The sequence below is a fragment of the Tamandua tetradactyla genome, chromosome 8 (assembly GCF_023851605.1).
Source record: "Tamandua tetradactyla isolate mTamTet1 chromosome 8, mTamTet1.pri, whole genome shotgun sequence".
Classification (NCBI taxonomy): Eukaryota; Metazoa; Chordata; class Mammalia; order Pilosa; family Myrmecophagidae; genus Tamandua; species Tamandua tetradactyla.
In genome coordinates this window covers 32745875-32762346 of record NC_135334.1, presented here as the reverse complement: position 1 = coordinate 32762346, position 16472 = coordinate 32745875, and the positions used below count along the sequence as shown (strand labels likewise).

Sequence of the window (16472 nt, the reverse complement as noted above, 5' to 3'; positions counted from 1 at the left end):
TTTCCTGAGGTGGTTGTGAGAGGGAATTCTTTGCTATCTTGCCATTACCTTGGCCTTAGTTTAAATGAACACCAATAGAGTAGGGAAGCCATTACCACTCACAGATGGCTCATGAAAGGTTACTGTATTAGACAATAATTATCTTCATTTTCAGTGAGGAAGGAAATAGATCCAGAAGGTTAAGTGACTTACTTAGGGAATCATGGCTAGTTAATGGTCATAGCAGGGCCTTTTGAGTATCATCTCATTGCTTCATTCTCACTGACCTTTGAGTCACCTGACTGATCTAACATAGCAGGCAGCTTTCTACTCTCTCTGTCTCATTTTTCTTCATAGCACCTATTATACATCTCTACATTCTATATTTGTTTGGTTATTGCTCATTTTTTCAATCCATTGTAAAGCACATCAGGGGTGGTATTAGTCCCAGTGCCTAGAACATTGCTTAACATATAGTAAATTCTCTGAAAGTGTTCGTTGAATTCATGAATCACCACCTAATACTCCAATTAAAAAAAAGAGCTTTTCATAGTGGTTATAATACATCACATCAGATTTTTCACCATCAGTAATAAAAATGTTGCCTAAGCAGTCTCTATCCAATGGAGTATGTTTATTTTTAATTTTGAAGTTAACAAAGATTTGTATGTTTTTTGGGGAAAGGTGGGCTTTGCTTTAGAAGCACAAATTTGTGCTAATAATATAGAGTAAAATGGTATATAAATCAGAGGAGAACCAACAAAATAGAGTGCAATTCAAAGTTGTTGGAAGCCTGTATAATTGATAAATAGTGAATTATTATGAAATTACTAATAAGAGGTCATCATCTGAGAAACTGGCTGAAATAGAATATATTTGTTTTACCTCAGATGCTCATTGTAAAATAAGATTAGAACTTTAAGTAAAATGAGGATCCTTAGTGTTGTACTAAGTTTAGCTGTATAGATCATATCAATAAGTTCTAAGATGACTGTAAATCCTTAAACACAAAAATATTTCAGTGTATACTTATTGCTGATGCAAGCTGTGTGGGGCTGTTAGCCATTTTGAAATTTCTAATCTTTAGCCTTTGGAGGGATGAACTTTCTTCATTCTATTATAGAAATAGTAGCCAGAAGTCAGAGTAATGGATGGCATACTTACTGTTACACCTGGTTCCCCTTACTGCTTTAGTGCTACATACTTCTGGTGTGACTGCTCATGAGGTAATATTTGTGACTTCCATTAATTACCAAAAATTGAGACCCTATGGGAGTCTCATCTTGAAGACTGGCTGTAGTGGGCATAAGAGTGAGAGGAGGGAGTGACACCTGTAATATGTGTGCCAGCATTTTCCATTTACCTGGGGGTTAATTTCAAAACCTTGCAGCTACTAAATCTTTCTGGCAACCAATATTAGATAAAATAAGAGAGTTGTTTTTGTCTAAATTGTCCAGAGCTTTACAGTATAAGACCTTGAATTAACTAGGGTTCTCTTAGAGAAACAGAACCAGCAGGAGATATCTGTAGATATAAAATTTATAATAGTATGTCTCATAATCATGGGAATGTAGAGTCCAAGGTCTGTAGGACAGGCCACATGCAGGTAACTCTGATGAAGGTCCTCAGTGAACTCTCAGGAGAGGCTGGCTGGGCAACCGTGGGATTGTAAGGGTCCAAGGTTTGTAGGGCAGGCTGCAAGCTGGTAACTCTGATGAAGGTCCTCAACAAACTCTCAGAAGAGGCTGGCTGGACAACCATCGAAATGGAAGAGTCCAAAATCATAGAAACTGGCAACTCTGATGAACGGTCTGGATGAACTCCACAGGAGAGGCTCGCCGGCTGAAGCAGGAAGAGTGACTGTCTCTTGAATCCCCCTTAAAAGGCTTCTGGTGATTAGATTGTATCATTTATGGCAGAAGATATTCCCCTTAGCCAATTGCAAACACAATCGGCTGTGGATGCAGTCAGTGTAGTCATGATTTAAGTCCATAAAATGTCCTTATAGCAATAGACAGGCCAACACTTGCCTAACCAGATGTCCAAGTTGACACATGAACCTGACTGTGGCAGACCTGGAAGAGGCCTTAAAGATCATCAAAACAAATAAACTTCTGTATTTTCCAGGCAAGGGCACAGATGCCCAGAAAGGAAGTAATTTATTTAAGATTATGCAGTAGCTAGTGAAAAAGCCAGTGCATTAAGTCAGTAGGTTCCCTCTCCTCATCTCCCACCAATCTCCCCTCAGTACCCTGTCTTCTATGTCACCTTGTTCCTTTTCATAAACTGTATATGGAAAATCCTAAGAATTTGAGTAGATCTGTGAAACCTGACTTGATTTTCTCCTTTACATTTAGTTATATAAATCCTTATGTGCAGTATTGGCTGATGTGTACTTCATTAATTCACCAGTTGATTTTGAGCACCTAATGCACGCCAGGGCTCTGAGTTAAGTGCTAGGGGTACACTTGGGGTGCCATGGTAGCTCAGGGAATGGAGGGCGTGTACTCTCCTTAGCCTCAGGGAATCCCAAGACAATTTTGAGCTGCATGGTGTGTGTAGAGTATACTAAGAGGGTTATTGAGAAGCTCTTAAAGCTTTCTATTCCGGAACTGTCTTTTCCTGCAAGTTATTTTGTAAAGTTTTCCTTTACTCTTGTTCACTGGGTTATGGCAGTTTTATGATCCCCAATTGGGACAGTATTTTCTATGACTTGCTCACATTAATTACAGTTTTTAAAATAAAGTTTGATAGAAAATTTAAGAAATACAGGTTTCAAGGAAGAAAGCAGGTATATATACTATTCCAAAGTCATTATACAAAAGAAAGTGGCTGTGTTGATGTTCCCTGACTGCCCTCTAATAATTACCTTTTTTCTATTTACAGTTGATTCAGCAGTGGCCCCCTATGCAGAAATCCATTGTCAAGGATGCTGAGGAAGATGATGATTCTGGAGGTATCAACTTAGATAAAGCTAAAGAAAGGCTTCAGGAAGAGGACAAATTTGACAAAGAAGAATATAGGAAAAAAATTAAGGCTAAGCACCGGGTAAGCTTTCTATTTAAAAATAATACTAAGTGAAATTTAGTATGTCCCTAAATATGCCAAAATTTAAATTCTTACATACATGTACATGTGTGTGCATAAATTAGTTCATGATGAAATGTTTTTATGTTATATACATTATTTAGATAAAGTTTTTGTAGCTGTGACATTATACTTCCCTGAGGAAAGAGGTTCCAAATAAAACTTGTGGTAAGTTTTAGAACTTTAATAGATTTTTCTCATGAATATTTTATGTTTTTATCCTTTTTTATATAAATGAAATTTAGAATTATTATCATTTTCTGCAAAATAGAAACTTCATTGGTATTTATTGAATCTTTTCCATTTAGATATTTAAATGTAGTCTATACAAAAGCTTGAATTTTTATTTTATAGGTTTTGTGATTAGCAATCTTCACATGATTTTAGATTGATATTGCTAGTTTCATTATTTCTAAGTTTTTTCTGAGATATAGCTGTTCATTTACACAAAGTTATCTTGTACTTAGATTTTTTTTTCATTAAACAAATATTTATCATTGATTGTGAAAGGACCTTTAATATTACTTCATATATAAAATTATTCTGTTAAATTTTTAAATTTCTACTTTACATAAAAATAAATTTTTATGTTTTCAATTGTTTGTTTTTATTTTTTCTTCATTCCTAACTCATTTATCAAAACTTTCTTAATGATGATGTCACAGTAGTGATAAGAGAAGATAGGACAGCTGGTCCTCTGTTTTGTTTTTTAATTAAAAAAATGTCTGGAAATGTGCCCTATATTTCTGTACCATTTTAAAAACATGGCAGGTACCCTGCTCACTGCACCAAAAAAAAAAAAAAAAAAAAAAAACGCGTGGCAGGCATAATATAATATTTTGTGCTGCCTTGGTTTACTACATCATCTGTTATATGAGGGTGTTGGAATAAAAGGTATCTAAAGCCTTCTGACTCTTATCTTTACAGAATTTGCCATGTTTCTTTGCAATTTTGGATATAGGTAAATAACATGGGGCCCAGCAGGAGTCTTTGTAACTGTGTTTTCTTAGAAGTGTTCCTGTCCTTAGCTTGCTCTTCAGTCATCCTCATAGATGTAGAGTGAAGGAAACAAATCTTTCGGATCTCCTCAGTAACAGAAAATGAACTAAGATAGGAGATGAAGTCCATTTTGCAGAACTGTTTATTATACCTAATTTATATCCTTAATTCATTAAACCCTTCCCCTTCCCTACTGTCCAACAGATTGTAAGCTTTTCTTTTCTATTGTCAGTGTAGCTGATGCTTAATATTAGTCTTATTTTTTGCATTTTGTCTTTATAACATTTTTAGTTTTCTGATTATATTGATATGTGCTCAGTTAAAAAACAAAGAAAAATGAAGAAGAGTATAAAAATCCATTGCTGCTTTTGATCCCTGTTACTAATCATATTACTTTCTTCATTGTTTTATCAAATATTTTTCTTTCTTATTTTCCTGTGGCTATTTTGTCATTTTATTTACTCTTTTATTTATTGATTTTTTAAAAATTTTGTGTTACATATATGATCAAGTTGCATTTAGCTTCATATGTAGCTATAAGAAATAATATGAAGAGATCCTATGTTTCTTTCTATATATATATTGTTTTCATTTAAAAATTACTGTATAAATGGCATCATATACATGTAGCCTTTGGAGTATCTTTTTTTCATTCAGCATAATTCTCTGGAGATTCATCCAAGTTACTGTGCTTATCAGTTCTTTTTTATTGCTGGGTAGTATTCCATGGTATGGATGTACTATACTTTGTTGACCCATTCACCCCATTGAAGAACATAAGGGTTACTTCCAGTTTTGGGGTTAGTATGAATAAAGCTGCTCTGAACATTTGTCTGTACAGGTTTTTTGTAATCTTAAATTTCTCTGAGTTAAATGCCCAGGAGTGGATTGAAGGATTATATGGGAAATGCCTAGGAGTGGATTGAAGGATTATGTGGTAATTGCATGTGTAGTTCTTTAGGAAACTGCTAGGCTGTTTTCCAGAGCAGCTGTGCCACTTTTTTTTTTTTTTTTTCACATGGGCAGGCACCGGGAATCGAACTTGGGTTTCGGGCATGGCAGGCGAGAACTCTACCACTGAGCCACCGTGGCCTGCCCTATACCCACCAGTATTGTACAAGTGATCCACTTTTTCTGCATCCTCATCAGCATTTGGTGTTTTGAGTTGTTTTGTTTGTTTGTTTGTTTGTTTTACTATTTTTTATTTTAGTCATTCTGATAGATGTGTAGTGAAACCTCATTGTGGTTTTAATATGCATTTCTCTAACGACATATGATGATGTCAAATATCTTTTCATGTACTTAATTGGCATTCAGTGAAATGTCTCTTCATTTCTTTTGTCCATGCTCCAATTGGATTGTTTGGTTTTTTATCACTGTCTTGAGAGTTCTTTCTATATTCCAGATAATAGTCCTTCATCAGATACATAGTCTATAAATCTTTTCTCCCAGTCTGTAGCTTATCTTTTCATACTGTTAACAGGGTCTTTCTTAGAGCAACTGTTTTTAATTTTGGAGATGTCAGATTAATGAACTTTTCCTTTTAGACATCATGCTTTTACTTAGCCCTAAATCCCAAAGATTTACTCCTATGTTTTCTAATAAAGATTTTATCATTTTGTTTTGCATTTAAGTCAGTGGTCCATTTTGAGTTAAATTTTTTAATAACGTGTGAGACTTAAGTTGAGGTTCATTTCTTTTTTTTTTTTTTTTTTTTGTGAATGCTGTGTCACCAAATCTGGTGAGTGGCTAGGTTTGGTGAGTGGCTAGGCAGACCTACAGGATGCAGCATATAGTCATACTCATGGCTATAATTTATTGCAGTGGAAGAATATAAAGCAAAATCAGCAATGAAAAAGGTGCATGAGGTGAAGTATGGAGGAAACCACTTGCAAGTTTCCAAGAGTGTTCTCCTAGTGAAATCATACAGACTTGCCTGTTTCCTCCAGGAAAGAGTTGTGACAACACATGCAAAATGTCTACCAGGGAAATTCCTTCGAGAGTCAGTGACCAAGGTTTTTATTGGGAGAGATCATGTAGACACTATCTGCATATTATGCATCAACATTCCAGGCTCCCAGAAGGAAAAGAGTTATTCAGCATGAGACTTACTATTTTTTAAAAACAATTGAAGCACAGGGTACCACTCTTATAATAATTTAGGTGAAGTTTTATATAGTTATAGGGAACTGTTTACCATTCAGCTTCTCAGATACCAGTTAATAGTCAACATTGCATGCTGGCCTTTCTAAGGGTAGCATTCTCAGGCCTGCTATGTTAACTCTTTTCTGCACAGATGTATAGTTGTTCCAGCAGTATTTGTTGAAAAGGTTTTTGCTCCCCCATTGAATTGTTTTTACGCTTTTATCTAAAATTACTTGTATTTTTGTGTGGGTCTATTTCCATGGTCTTTATTTTGTTTCATTTGTATATATCCCTCGGCAAACCACACTGTCTTGATACCTGTTGTTCTATAATAAGTCTTTAAATAAGGTAGACTGTTTTCTTCCACTTCTTTTTCCAAATTGTTTTAGCTGTACTAGTTCTTTTGTTTTTCCATATAAATTTAATTTTGTCTATATCTACAAAAATCTTGGAATTTTGATGGAAATTGTGTTCAACATATATATCAATTTTGAGGGAAATTTATAGGCTTCCTATGTTGAGTTTTCTAATCCATGAACGTGATATATCTCTCCATTATTTAGATCTTTGTTTTCATTCTTTAATCAGTGTTTTCTAGTTTTCAGCCTATAAGTCCTACATGTTTTTTAGATTTGTACTTAAGTATCTCTGTTTTTTTGAGTAATGATAAAGGGTTCTGGTTTTTATTTTGGTGTCCACAAGTTCATTGTTGTTATATAGAAATACATTTTTTAATGTTGGTCTTATAACCTACAAACCTGCTGAATTCATTTCTAGGAGTTGTTTGGTAGATTCCTAGAATTTTTTTTTTTTTTTTTTGGCACAATCATGCCACCTGCAAATAGGGAGTTTTGCCTCCACCTTTCCAGTATGTATAAGTTTTATTTATTTTTCTTACCTGTTTTCATTTGCTGAAATTTCCAGTACTCTGTTGAATAAGAGAGGTGAGAGTGAAATCCTTGTCTTGTTCTTTATCTTAGTAGGAAAGCATTCAGTCTTTCACCATTAAGTCTTATATTAGCTGTCGATAAAAGCTGTGAATGCTTTTATCAAATCAAGGAAGTTCCCCTGTATTCCTGTTTTTCTGAAAGTCTGTTATTTTAAGTTATTATCATAAATGGGCATTGCATTTTGTTTGACTGAAATAGAACAGTTACTGTCTAAAACTTATTTTGCCTTGTTGAGGTGCTCCTTTCCTGGTCTTTTGGCTAGAGAAGTCAGGCTTTAGCTGGGAATCTTTTTTGTATTTGCCTTTTAATGTTTCTGGGTTACCTGCTTCTTCACACCCAAGTCTGATATATATGATGCAGAATACCAATGTCTCTAGTTGGTGTCCCTTTTTCTTTCCACCTTTCATAGTATTTTTATGTTCTTTTTATATATCTTTGTTAGGATTTTAGTTGTACTTAATAGGAGGCATAGGGAAAAAATACTTCTACTCCATGTTCTTAGCAGCAAAAGTCTCAGTGCTATTGTTTTAAAGAAACATATTGAAACTCAACGGTAATCAATTTCTTCTCTTTGCATAAAAATATAATAGATCCATGCCTGGAATGCTGCATATCAAATTTCTTTCCATGAGGTATTCCTGAGAATAAACATTTTTTATGTGGCCAGAATATTTGGAAAACGCTGTAATGCTTTATTTATGTGAGATTTGCTATGCAAATTAAAATATTAAAAGTTTCTAGAAGTTTTGTGGTAAAATAAACCCGTTTAATGTTCTTAACTAGCCTTGCATTTTCCAAACTTTAATTTGCATGTGGAACCCATTTTATGTAATATATAATTTATGTTTCTATGGAACACTCTTTGGGAAATACTGCTTACAGTTTGTATTAGCTAGGGTTCTCTAGAGAAACAGAATCAGCAGGAAATATCTGTAGATATAAAATTTATAAAAATGTCTCACATAACCATGGGAACATAGATTCCAAAATCCGTAGGGCAGGCTGTGAAGCTGAGGACTCCGATGAATGGTCTGTAAGAACTCCACAGGAGATGTTTGCTGGCTGAAGCAGAAAGAGGCCTCCAATGAATGGTCTGGATGAACTCCACAGGAGAGGCTTGACGGCTGAAGCAGGAAGAGAAGAGAAGTTGTCTCTTCTGAATCCTCCTTAAAAGTTTCCCAGTGATTAGATTAATTATCGCTCAATGCAGAAGAGACTCCCCTTGGCTGATTACAAATGCAATCTGCTGTGAATACAGATGACGTGATCATGATTTAATTCTATGAAATGTCCTCATAGCAACAGACAGGCCAGCACTTGCCCAATCAGACAAATGGGCACCACTACCTGGCCAATTGGACACATGAACCTGACCATGACACAGTTATAATTCCATAAGCTGGAAATTAGGAGGTTGTAAGAGAAAGATAAAGCCTGTTTTGTAAATTGAAGCTGAAAGAATGATCAAATTACGGGTAATCTATATAGGGATGGTTCTAAAAATCATGACCACCTGGATGAGCAATTTGTCCTTGAAATTTTAATGCAGGGAGATTAAGAGAAATAAAAATATCTTGCAGCTGTAAATAAACCCATGAAAGCTTCCATCTGCCTCTAAGAAAAATATAAGTGAAAAAGCATATACATTTATAACTAGTAGAAAGAAGTTCCACTTGACCAAGATAGCATCATAAGACACCCACAGAATCTCTGAACATCTAGCAAAATCTACCAGAGCCATCTTCCTCAGAACTCCAGAAAACATGGTTGAAAATGTTTCGGTAACTGGACGAGTGCCGAATTAAGAAACAGTTCTAAAAATTGATGGGAAAAACTCGTGGCACTCCTCCTCCAAGCACTTTGGATCCAGCCTGTACTCCCATTGTGGGTCCTTGGCCCTGTTCCAGAGGGAACAGAATGCCCTTATGTGCATACTGTCGTGTCTGTACGTTCTTGCCGGTCTATCAGGTGGTAGACCTAAGAACTGAACCAAGAAACTCCTCTTTGTCTCATACTCCCCAGAACTTGCCCTGCAGGGAGAAGCAGCTTGTGAACATTGAAAAGCAATATGAGAAACAATTAAGTCAAAGTGGCCTGGTGCAAAGGAATCCCTGCTTTAAATCATACAGTAGAGCACCCTGAAGGGGAAGAAAGTTTATTTCATAGAGTAGAATGAGCATTCCAATCGCTGTAAACTAGGGGAGTTCTTAAAGCGTGGAGCACACCTAAGCCCAGGACAAGAAAAAAGCTCAGAAAAGACAGTGAGACTCCTGCACTTCACATTGCCCTTGGTCTGATCTTCTTGATAGGAGTAGTAAACTGACCAACACAGACCAAATCTGCAAAGACTGTGAAAGGGGACTTTTGCATTGGTTGTTTGTTTTTACTTTTGTTTGTTAGTTTGTTTGAATTATGACATATTAAACAAAAACAGAAGTGATTTTGAATGGCGTGAAACTTAAGTAATATACATATATATATACACACACACACACACACACACACACACACACACACACACACACGGCACAATATTGAAAAGATATAAATAGGTATAAAATAAAAACAAAACAAGTCTCTTTCACATTTGGCTACAGCTACCAAGTTCTCACCAGGAACAACCCATTGTTGTGAGATCCTTCTATCTTGTGCCAGAGATATTCCAAACACATACCAGAATATACCCGATTATTTACTAATATTTTTGGGAATTTAGAGTGCTTTTTGTTCACTTTCAATTTTTGTTTTTTTTAATAAGAAACACAAGTTTCCTAATAAAATGCAAGATTCCCACGTGCCGACCGACCACCAACACCCTGTATTGGTGTGTATCATTTGTTGCAATTGATGATAGCACATTTTTTAATTATACTACTATTTAAGTCCATAGTTTCACTTAGGGCTCACTGTTTGTATACTGTACTTCCATGGATTTTTTTTTTTTAATTTTTATTCAGTTCCCATACATACTAACTTAACATTTCTCCTCTTAATGATATTCAGATATATAGTTAAGTGCTGTTAATTGTATTCATAGTGTTGTACTAATATCAGCACCATCCACTGCCATACCTTGCCATCATTCCAAATGGAAACCCTGTATGTTTTAAGCCTTAATTTCCCATTTCCTATCCCCACTCCATCCCCTGGTAACCTGTATTCTAGATTATGACTCTTTGAGTTTACTTATTCTAATTGTTTCAAATCAGTGAGATCACACAATGTGTGTCCATTTATGTGTCGGGTTTATTTTACTCAACACGATGACTTCAGGGGTCATCCATGTTATCTCATGTATCAGGACTTCATTCCCTTTTATAGCTGAATAATATTCTGTGTATTTACTCCATTTTATGTATACATTCAGCAATTATTAGACACTGGGGTTGTTTCCATCTTTTGGCAGTTGTGAATAATGTTGCTATGAGCATCATTGTGAAAATGTACTAGTCCCTGCTTTCAATATTTTGGGGTATATACATAGTAGTTGAATTTGTGGGTCATATGGTAGTTCTCTATTTAGCTTTCTGAGGAACTGACAAACTGTCATCCACAGTGTGCACAATTTTACATTGCCACTAGCAATAAGTGAGTGCTCTTATTTCTCCAAATCCTTTGCAACACCTGTTATTTTCCATTTTTTTAATAGCAGCCATTTTCATGGGTCTGAAATAGTATCTCATTGTGGTTTTAATTTGCATTTCTCTGGTGGCTAATAATACTGGCTTTTGTCATATGCCTTTTCTGCATCAATTCAGATGATCTTGTATTTTTTTTTCCTTCATTCTGTTAACGATATGTATTACATTAATTTATTTTCTTATGTTGAGCCAACCCTGCATACCAGGGATAAATACCACTTGATCGTGGTGTATAATTCTTTTAATATGCTGTTGAATTCGGTTTGCTAGTGTTTTGTTGAGAATTTTCACATCTGTATTCATAAGAAACATTGGTCTTTAGTTTTTCTTGTGGTATCTTTATCTGGTTTTGGTATGAAGGTGATGTTGGCCTCATAAAATGAATTAGAGAGTATTACTCCTCTCCAGTTTTTTAAGAGTTTGAGCAGAATTGGAGTTAAGTCTTCTTGGACATTTTGTTAGAGTTCCACTTTGAAGCCATCTAGTCCTGGACCTTTCTTTGTTGGGAGATTTTTGATGACCAGTTCAATCTATTTACTAGTAATTGGTTTGTTGAGATCTTTCTTTTTGAGTCAGTGTTTGTTGTTTGTGTTTCTAAGAATTTGTCCATTTCATCTAGATCATCTAAATTATTGGTGTACATTCATTCATCGTGTCCACTTATACTCCTTTTTATTTCAGTGAAGTTGGTGGTAATGTCCCCCTTTTCATATCTGATTTTAGTTATTTGTATCATCTGTCTTTTTTGTCTTTCTCATTGTAGTTAAAAATTTGTCGATTTTACTGATCTTTTCAAAGAATAAACTTTCAGTTTTGCTGATTTTGTTTTTTTCCTATGTTGTTTATTTCCTATGTCATTTATTTCCACTCTAATCTTTGTTAATTCCTTCCTTCTGCTCATTTTGGGTTTAGTTTGCTCTTCTGTTTTTAGTTCTTCCAAGTTACATCTTTGATTTGAAGTCTTGCTTCTTTTAGAGCTATAAGTCTCCCACTCAGCACTGCCCTTGCTACATTCCATAAGTCTGGTATGTTGTATTTTCATTTTCATTTGCCTCATTCATAATTTTGCTTCTGATTTCTTCTTCAACCCATTGTCTTTTTAAGAGTATGTTAATTTCCACATGCTTTAAAAATTTTCCCTTTTTCTCTCTGTTATTGACTTCTAGCTTCATTCTTTTGTGGTCAGAGAATATGAACTGTGTGATTTCAATATGTTTACATTTTTGACACTCTTTTGCATGACCCAGCATGTGGTCTATCTGGAGAATGATCCATGTGCACTTGAGAAGAATGTGTATTCTGTTTCTGTTGGGTGATGTGTTCTATTTATGTCAGTTAGGTCTAGTGGGTTTAGAGTATCTTTCAAATGTTATACTTCCTTCTTGATCTTCTGAGTAGATGTTCTATCCATTATTGGTGTGTTAATGTCTCCTACTATTAATGTAGAACTGTCAGTTTCTTCCTGAAAATCTGTCAGTATTTGCTTCATGTATTTGGGGGCTCTGCTGTTAGATGCATATATATTTATTAACGTTATATCTTCCTATTGAGGTGTTCCCTTTATTAGTATGTAATGACCACGTTTGTGTCCCAGACGTGTCTTATGCTACTGTAGCTTTTAACATTTCCTTTTCTTTCTGTTGCTCAGTTTGTCTTATTTCAAGTGTCTTGTATTTAGGTTTGCTTATTATTTTTTCTGCTAGTTCCAGTCTCCTCTTGAAACCCTCCTGGGTGTTTTTCATTTTAATTATAGTGGTCTTCAACTCTGGTAGTTCTGTTTGGTTCTTTTTAAAATTTTCTATCTTCATTCATCATTTTCCTGATATCTTTTAGTCCTTTCCTTCATATCCTTGAACATTTTTTGAGGGGGAGGTGGTGCTTGGTTCAGGAATTGAACCCTGACCTTGAACATTTTTAAGATCATTTTATCAAAGACTTTGTTTAGTATGTTCACATTCTCTTATTCTTTGGTGTTTTCTGGATTTTTATGTTCTTCCTTTGGATGGGTCACCATTTTCTGTTTCATTGTTTGCCTTGTACTTTTTTTTTGCAGACTATGCATTTGAATTATTTAAATTTTAACTCTGGAATTTTTCCCTGAGATGTCTGTTTCTTAGTTTTGTAACCAGCTGGTCATGATGTTACTGGACAAAGGCTGTGGATTCTTTTGCCTGATGCACTCAATACCCAACTCCTGAGACACCAGGGTTCCGAAGAGAGGAGTTTATTACTAGGCTTGTAGGAGAGCAGAAAGCTTATCAGCCCAAAATCTGTCTCTCTGAACTACAGCAATTCTGATAGTTTTATTAGAGAAAAAGATGGGCAGGGTTTGAGATAATGAGAGCAGTGGCCTCAGATGATGTAATTATAGGTAAACTATTATTGAGCATGCGCAGATTGCTTGCATGCTTAGTCACAGAACATATGTAAGAAAATGGTGAAATGACATGTGGGTGACTTTAGGTTAAAGTCTAAACTACTGTGCATGTCAGGCAGGCCCATTTTGATTAGATCCAGTCTTGGTTATCAAGATAACTTTGGACTCGGGGTGGGTTAATTTACGGCTGACTTAAATAATTAATGAAGGGCTGACCCAAGACCCTTCATTAATAAACATTAGGGGCTGTCTTTAGTAATTACAAGACTCTAAAGTTGAAAAACTGGATACATGGGTACAAATGAAGATTAGTCACAAGGTTTTTGCAATCACAGGGGCAGAAGATAAGGGCTATGCAATCATTATCAGAGATCAAGGCAGCTGGATTGCAATTTAGAGATTTCAAGAAAGCAAAAAAGAATATCTGTATGATGATTCAGCAGTCAAAATCATTCCTTTTTTATTCTTGATTTCTCAGTTATGAGACAAAGATTTTCTTGCGCTTCAGCCCTCCTATCAGCAAGGTCTTCCCAAGGCAAATACAGGAAAAAGGGTTTTTCCCCTGTTTTTCTGGGCTCTGCCTTGTCCTGGGCTTTTGTTTGTTAATTATTTTGGAGTTCCCTTGCTTGCAGGAGTTTGGTTGTCCTGTCTGCTTCCCAGGAGACAGACCTCCCTCTCCCATGTGTTTGAAGCTATCAAGCCTTTGTCCCGTACTGTCTACCTCTGTAGTTTTAACATTCATTTTGTTGTCTTTGCTTTTGCCTGGCGGGCAATTCTGGGAGGAGAGGACTTTGTTCAGTTGGTCTTTCCCAGCCAGACACTCACAAAGGGGGCACAGACCAGCTCCAACGTGTCGGGGAGAGGATTAGCAATGGCACCAAAGTCATTTAGGATGGCTCCCCAAAGCTTAGCTTTCATGGTTGGCCAGGAAATACAGCCCTTCGGCTAGTTGTTCCCCTTAGCCCTGATAAAGTCCTTTGTCTTTAAATCTCTATTGCCTCTGCCCCTTCCTGGGGAAGGTTGAAACAGTGGCTGCCAGCCATCTTTGTTTGAAACAGGTTGACATCTTAGCTACCCTCAGAGCTGGTACCCAGTGATTCAAATTTACTGATAAAAAGCTATGATCAGTGATTGGCTGTTTCCACCCCTGTTCTCGGGCAAGAGGATTTTTATGTCCCTTTCTGTCACCAGGGAACTAACCTGGGACTTGCCGAGAGGGTGGGAGATGGGAGCCAGTAGACACTGTGCAGAGAGAGTTCTTCAGTGTGATTTTTCAGTCTCTTTCTCCTGTTTTTCCTTGGATGCTGGGCAGTGTACCTCTAGGCTCTGGGATTTCAAAATAAGTTGTTTTAGACAGTTCATTTAATAGTGCTTTGGTGAGAGGACCAAGTCTTTGAGATCCCTATCTATCGTCTTCCCTGAATTTCCTCGATGTGTTTGTTTATAATTTTTTTTAATTAGAGAAGGTTTGGTTAACAGAAAATTCATGCAGAAAATACATGCAGAAAATACAGAGTTCTCATATACCTCCCCCTCACAGTTACTTGTATTATTTACAATTTTCATGAGAGTGATCCCTTTGTTACAATTGATTAAAAATTGTATTCTAATTTTAATATTAACTGTATGCCATGGTTTACATTAGAGTTGCAGTTTGTGTTTTCTTAAGCCTATGATTATTTTAATTTTTTTATTCTAGTAACATACATATAATGTAAAATGTACCCTTTTAAGCACATTCAAATATCTAATTCAGTGTGTTACATTCATGTTTTGCTGCCATCACCACCATCCAGTAACTAAATTTCCTTCACTATTTATCTTTCGAGTAAATGTTACCTGAGACTCACATGGCAGTTTCTTAGTATTTTCTTCAGTGAGATTATCGTTTATATACTTTTTGATTTGTGTCTCAAACTAGAGAAAATTTCACATTTTGTGAGCCCTTTGTATTAGTTTGTTTATTATAATAGCCTACATAAAACACAATACAGATATTCAAATTCGTTATGGCCCAAATTGTCACATACTGAATTTCCCTGCAGAAGACATATGGAATATTTTCTTAAATGATAAATTTTAAATTTTGGTATAGTGAAGCAGTAGTATTTGGGTAGTGTGTTGGACAGTAAGGTAGAATATCTGCCTCTGTGTCCTAAGTATGGCATTACCTAGTCTAGTTTGGATTACCACTCACTAGTTTGGACAGCAGTTTCTTAATCTGAAAAATGAGGGAGGGGGAATGGGAGCTTAATACCAGAAAATCTAAAAGATTTCGGTACATCTAAGTAAAACATGGAAATAAAATCATCCTTTATTGTTTGAAAATGGAATTTTGAGTTTTTAACTTTTTTCCCTGAAAAAATCAGATTCCTTGCTTTTACTTTATAAAACTTTGTTCCTGTTCACATATTTTCCAATGGCTATTAAACTTTTACTTTAGAATCTACGTTATTATTAATACTGAAAAGATTATTTTGTTTTAATTAATTGTTTTACCTGAACACATTGTTACTTTTGAGATCGTGTGTTTTGTCCTTATTGAGTACTTTACTAAGCTAATTGAGGTCTGAAATAGTTGTTTGCTCTTGCTTTTTAAAAAATTAAGAGCCTTGCACCTCTTGGTTTTGGATATACACTTGGTCTTTGTAATTTAGAAGTTAGATACTCATTTTTTCCTATTGTTTTTCTTCCATACTATTACACTGGTGCTTGAACCAAATTTCCGTGTACCAGATTCTGAAACCTGTATACTTCATATACCTGTATATTGTCAATCAAGTAAATATCATCTTAAAAATGTTGAAACTGAGCTGTATTTTAACTGGTTAAAGCAAAACAAAGGCCTTATACATTCATGGCATCACTGGGAGTAGAACTCAGCTCCCCACTTGCTGGAACTCATAGCTTCCCATTATGTGGAGTTCAGGGGTCCTTGTGTAACTGCTTTGGGTCCCTCGGGGAACATCTTTATTTCCTCTTCTGGAGGCTCAATTAAGCACCATTTCCTTCTAGTCTTTAAAACTTTGTTTGGGATTTATAGGTAGCTGTACTTAACTAGGCCTGTTGTTTTTACCTTCTTTGCCAGGCCACTTGAAAAACTATTATTCTGGAAGTAAAGTTATAGCAAAAGCTATAATTTTAGCATATAAATTAGTAAATTGTAAAGACAAAGCACTACTTGTGCATGGAAGTTCTATTATCGTTTAATTCAGTCAGAACTCTGAAAGATGGGCCATGGATCACATCATTGAAAGGTTTTTACTTTAATGGAACAAAAATCTGCTTATGTCA

General features: G+C 35.6%; 1 protein-coding gene across 1 annotated transcript in view; it reads left to right on the top strand.

The window, feature by feature from the left end:
* The window catches only part of DDX10 (DEAD-box helicase 10), a 368946-nt gene that overhangs the window by 210434 nt on the left and 142040 nt on the right, over window positions 1-16472 (top strand). The window contains exon 15 of the mRNA XM_077113037.1: window positions 2866-3027. Within this exon, the coding sequence (XP_076969152.1) occupies window positions 2866-3027 (162 nt within the window). The remainder of the gene's footprint in view (window positions 1-2865; window positions 3028-16472) is intronic.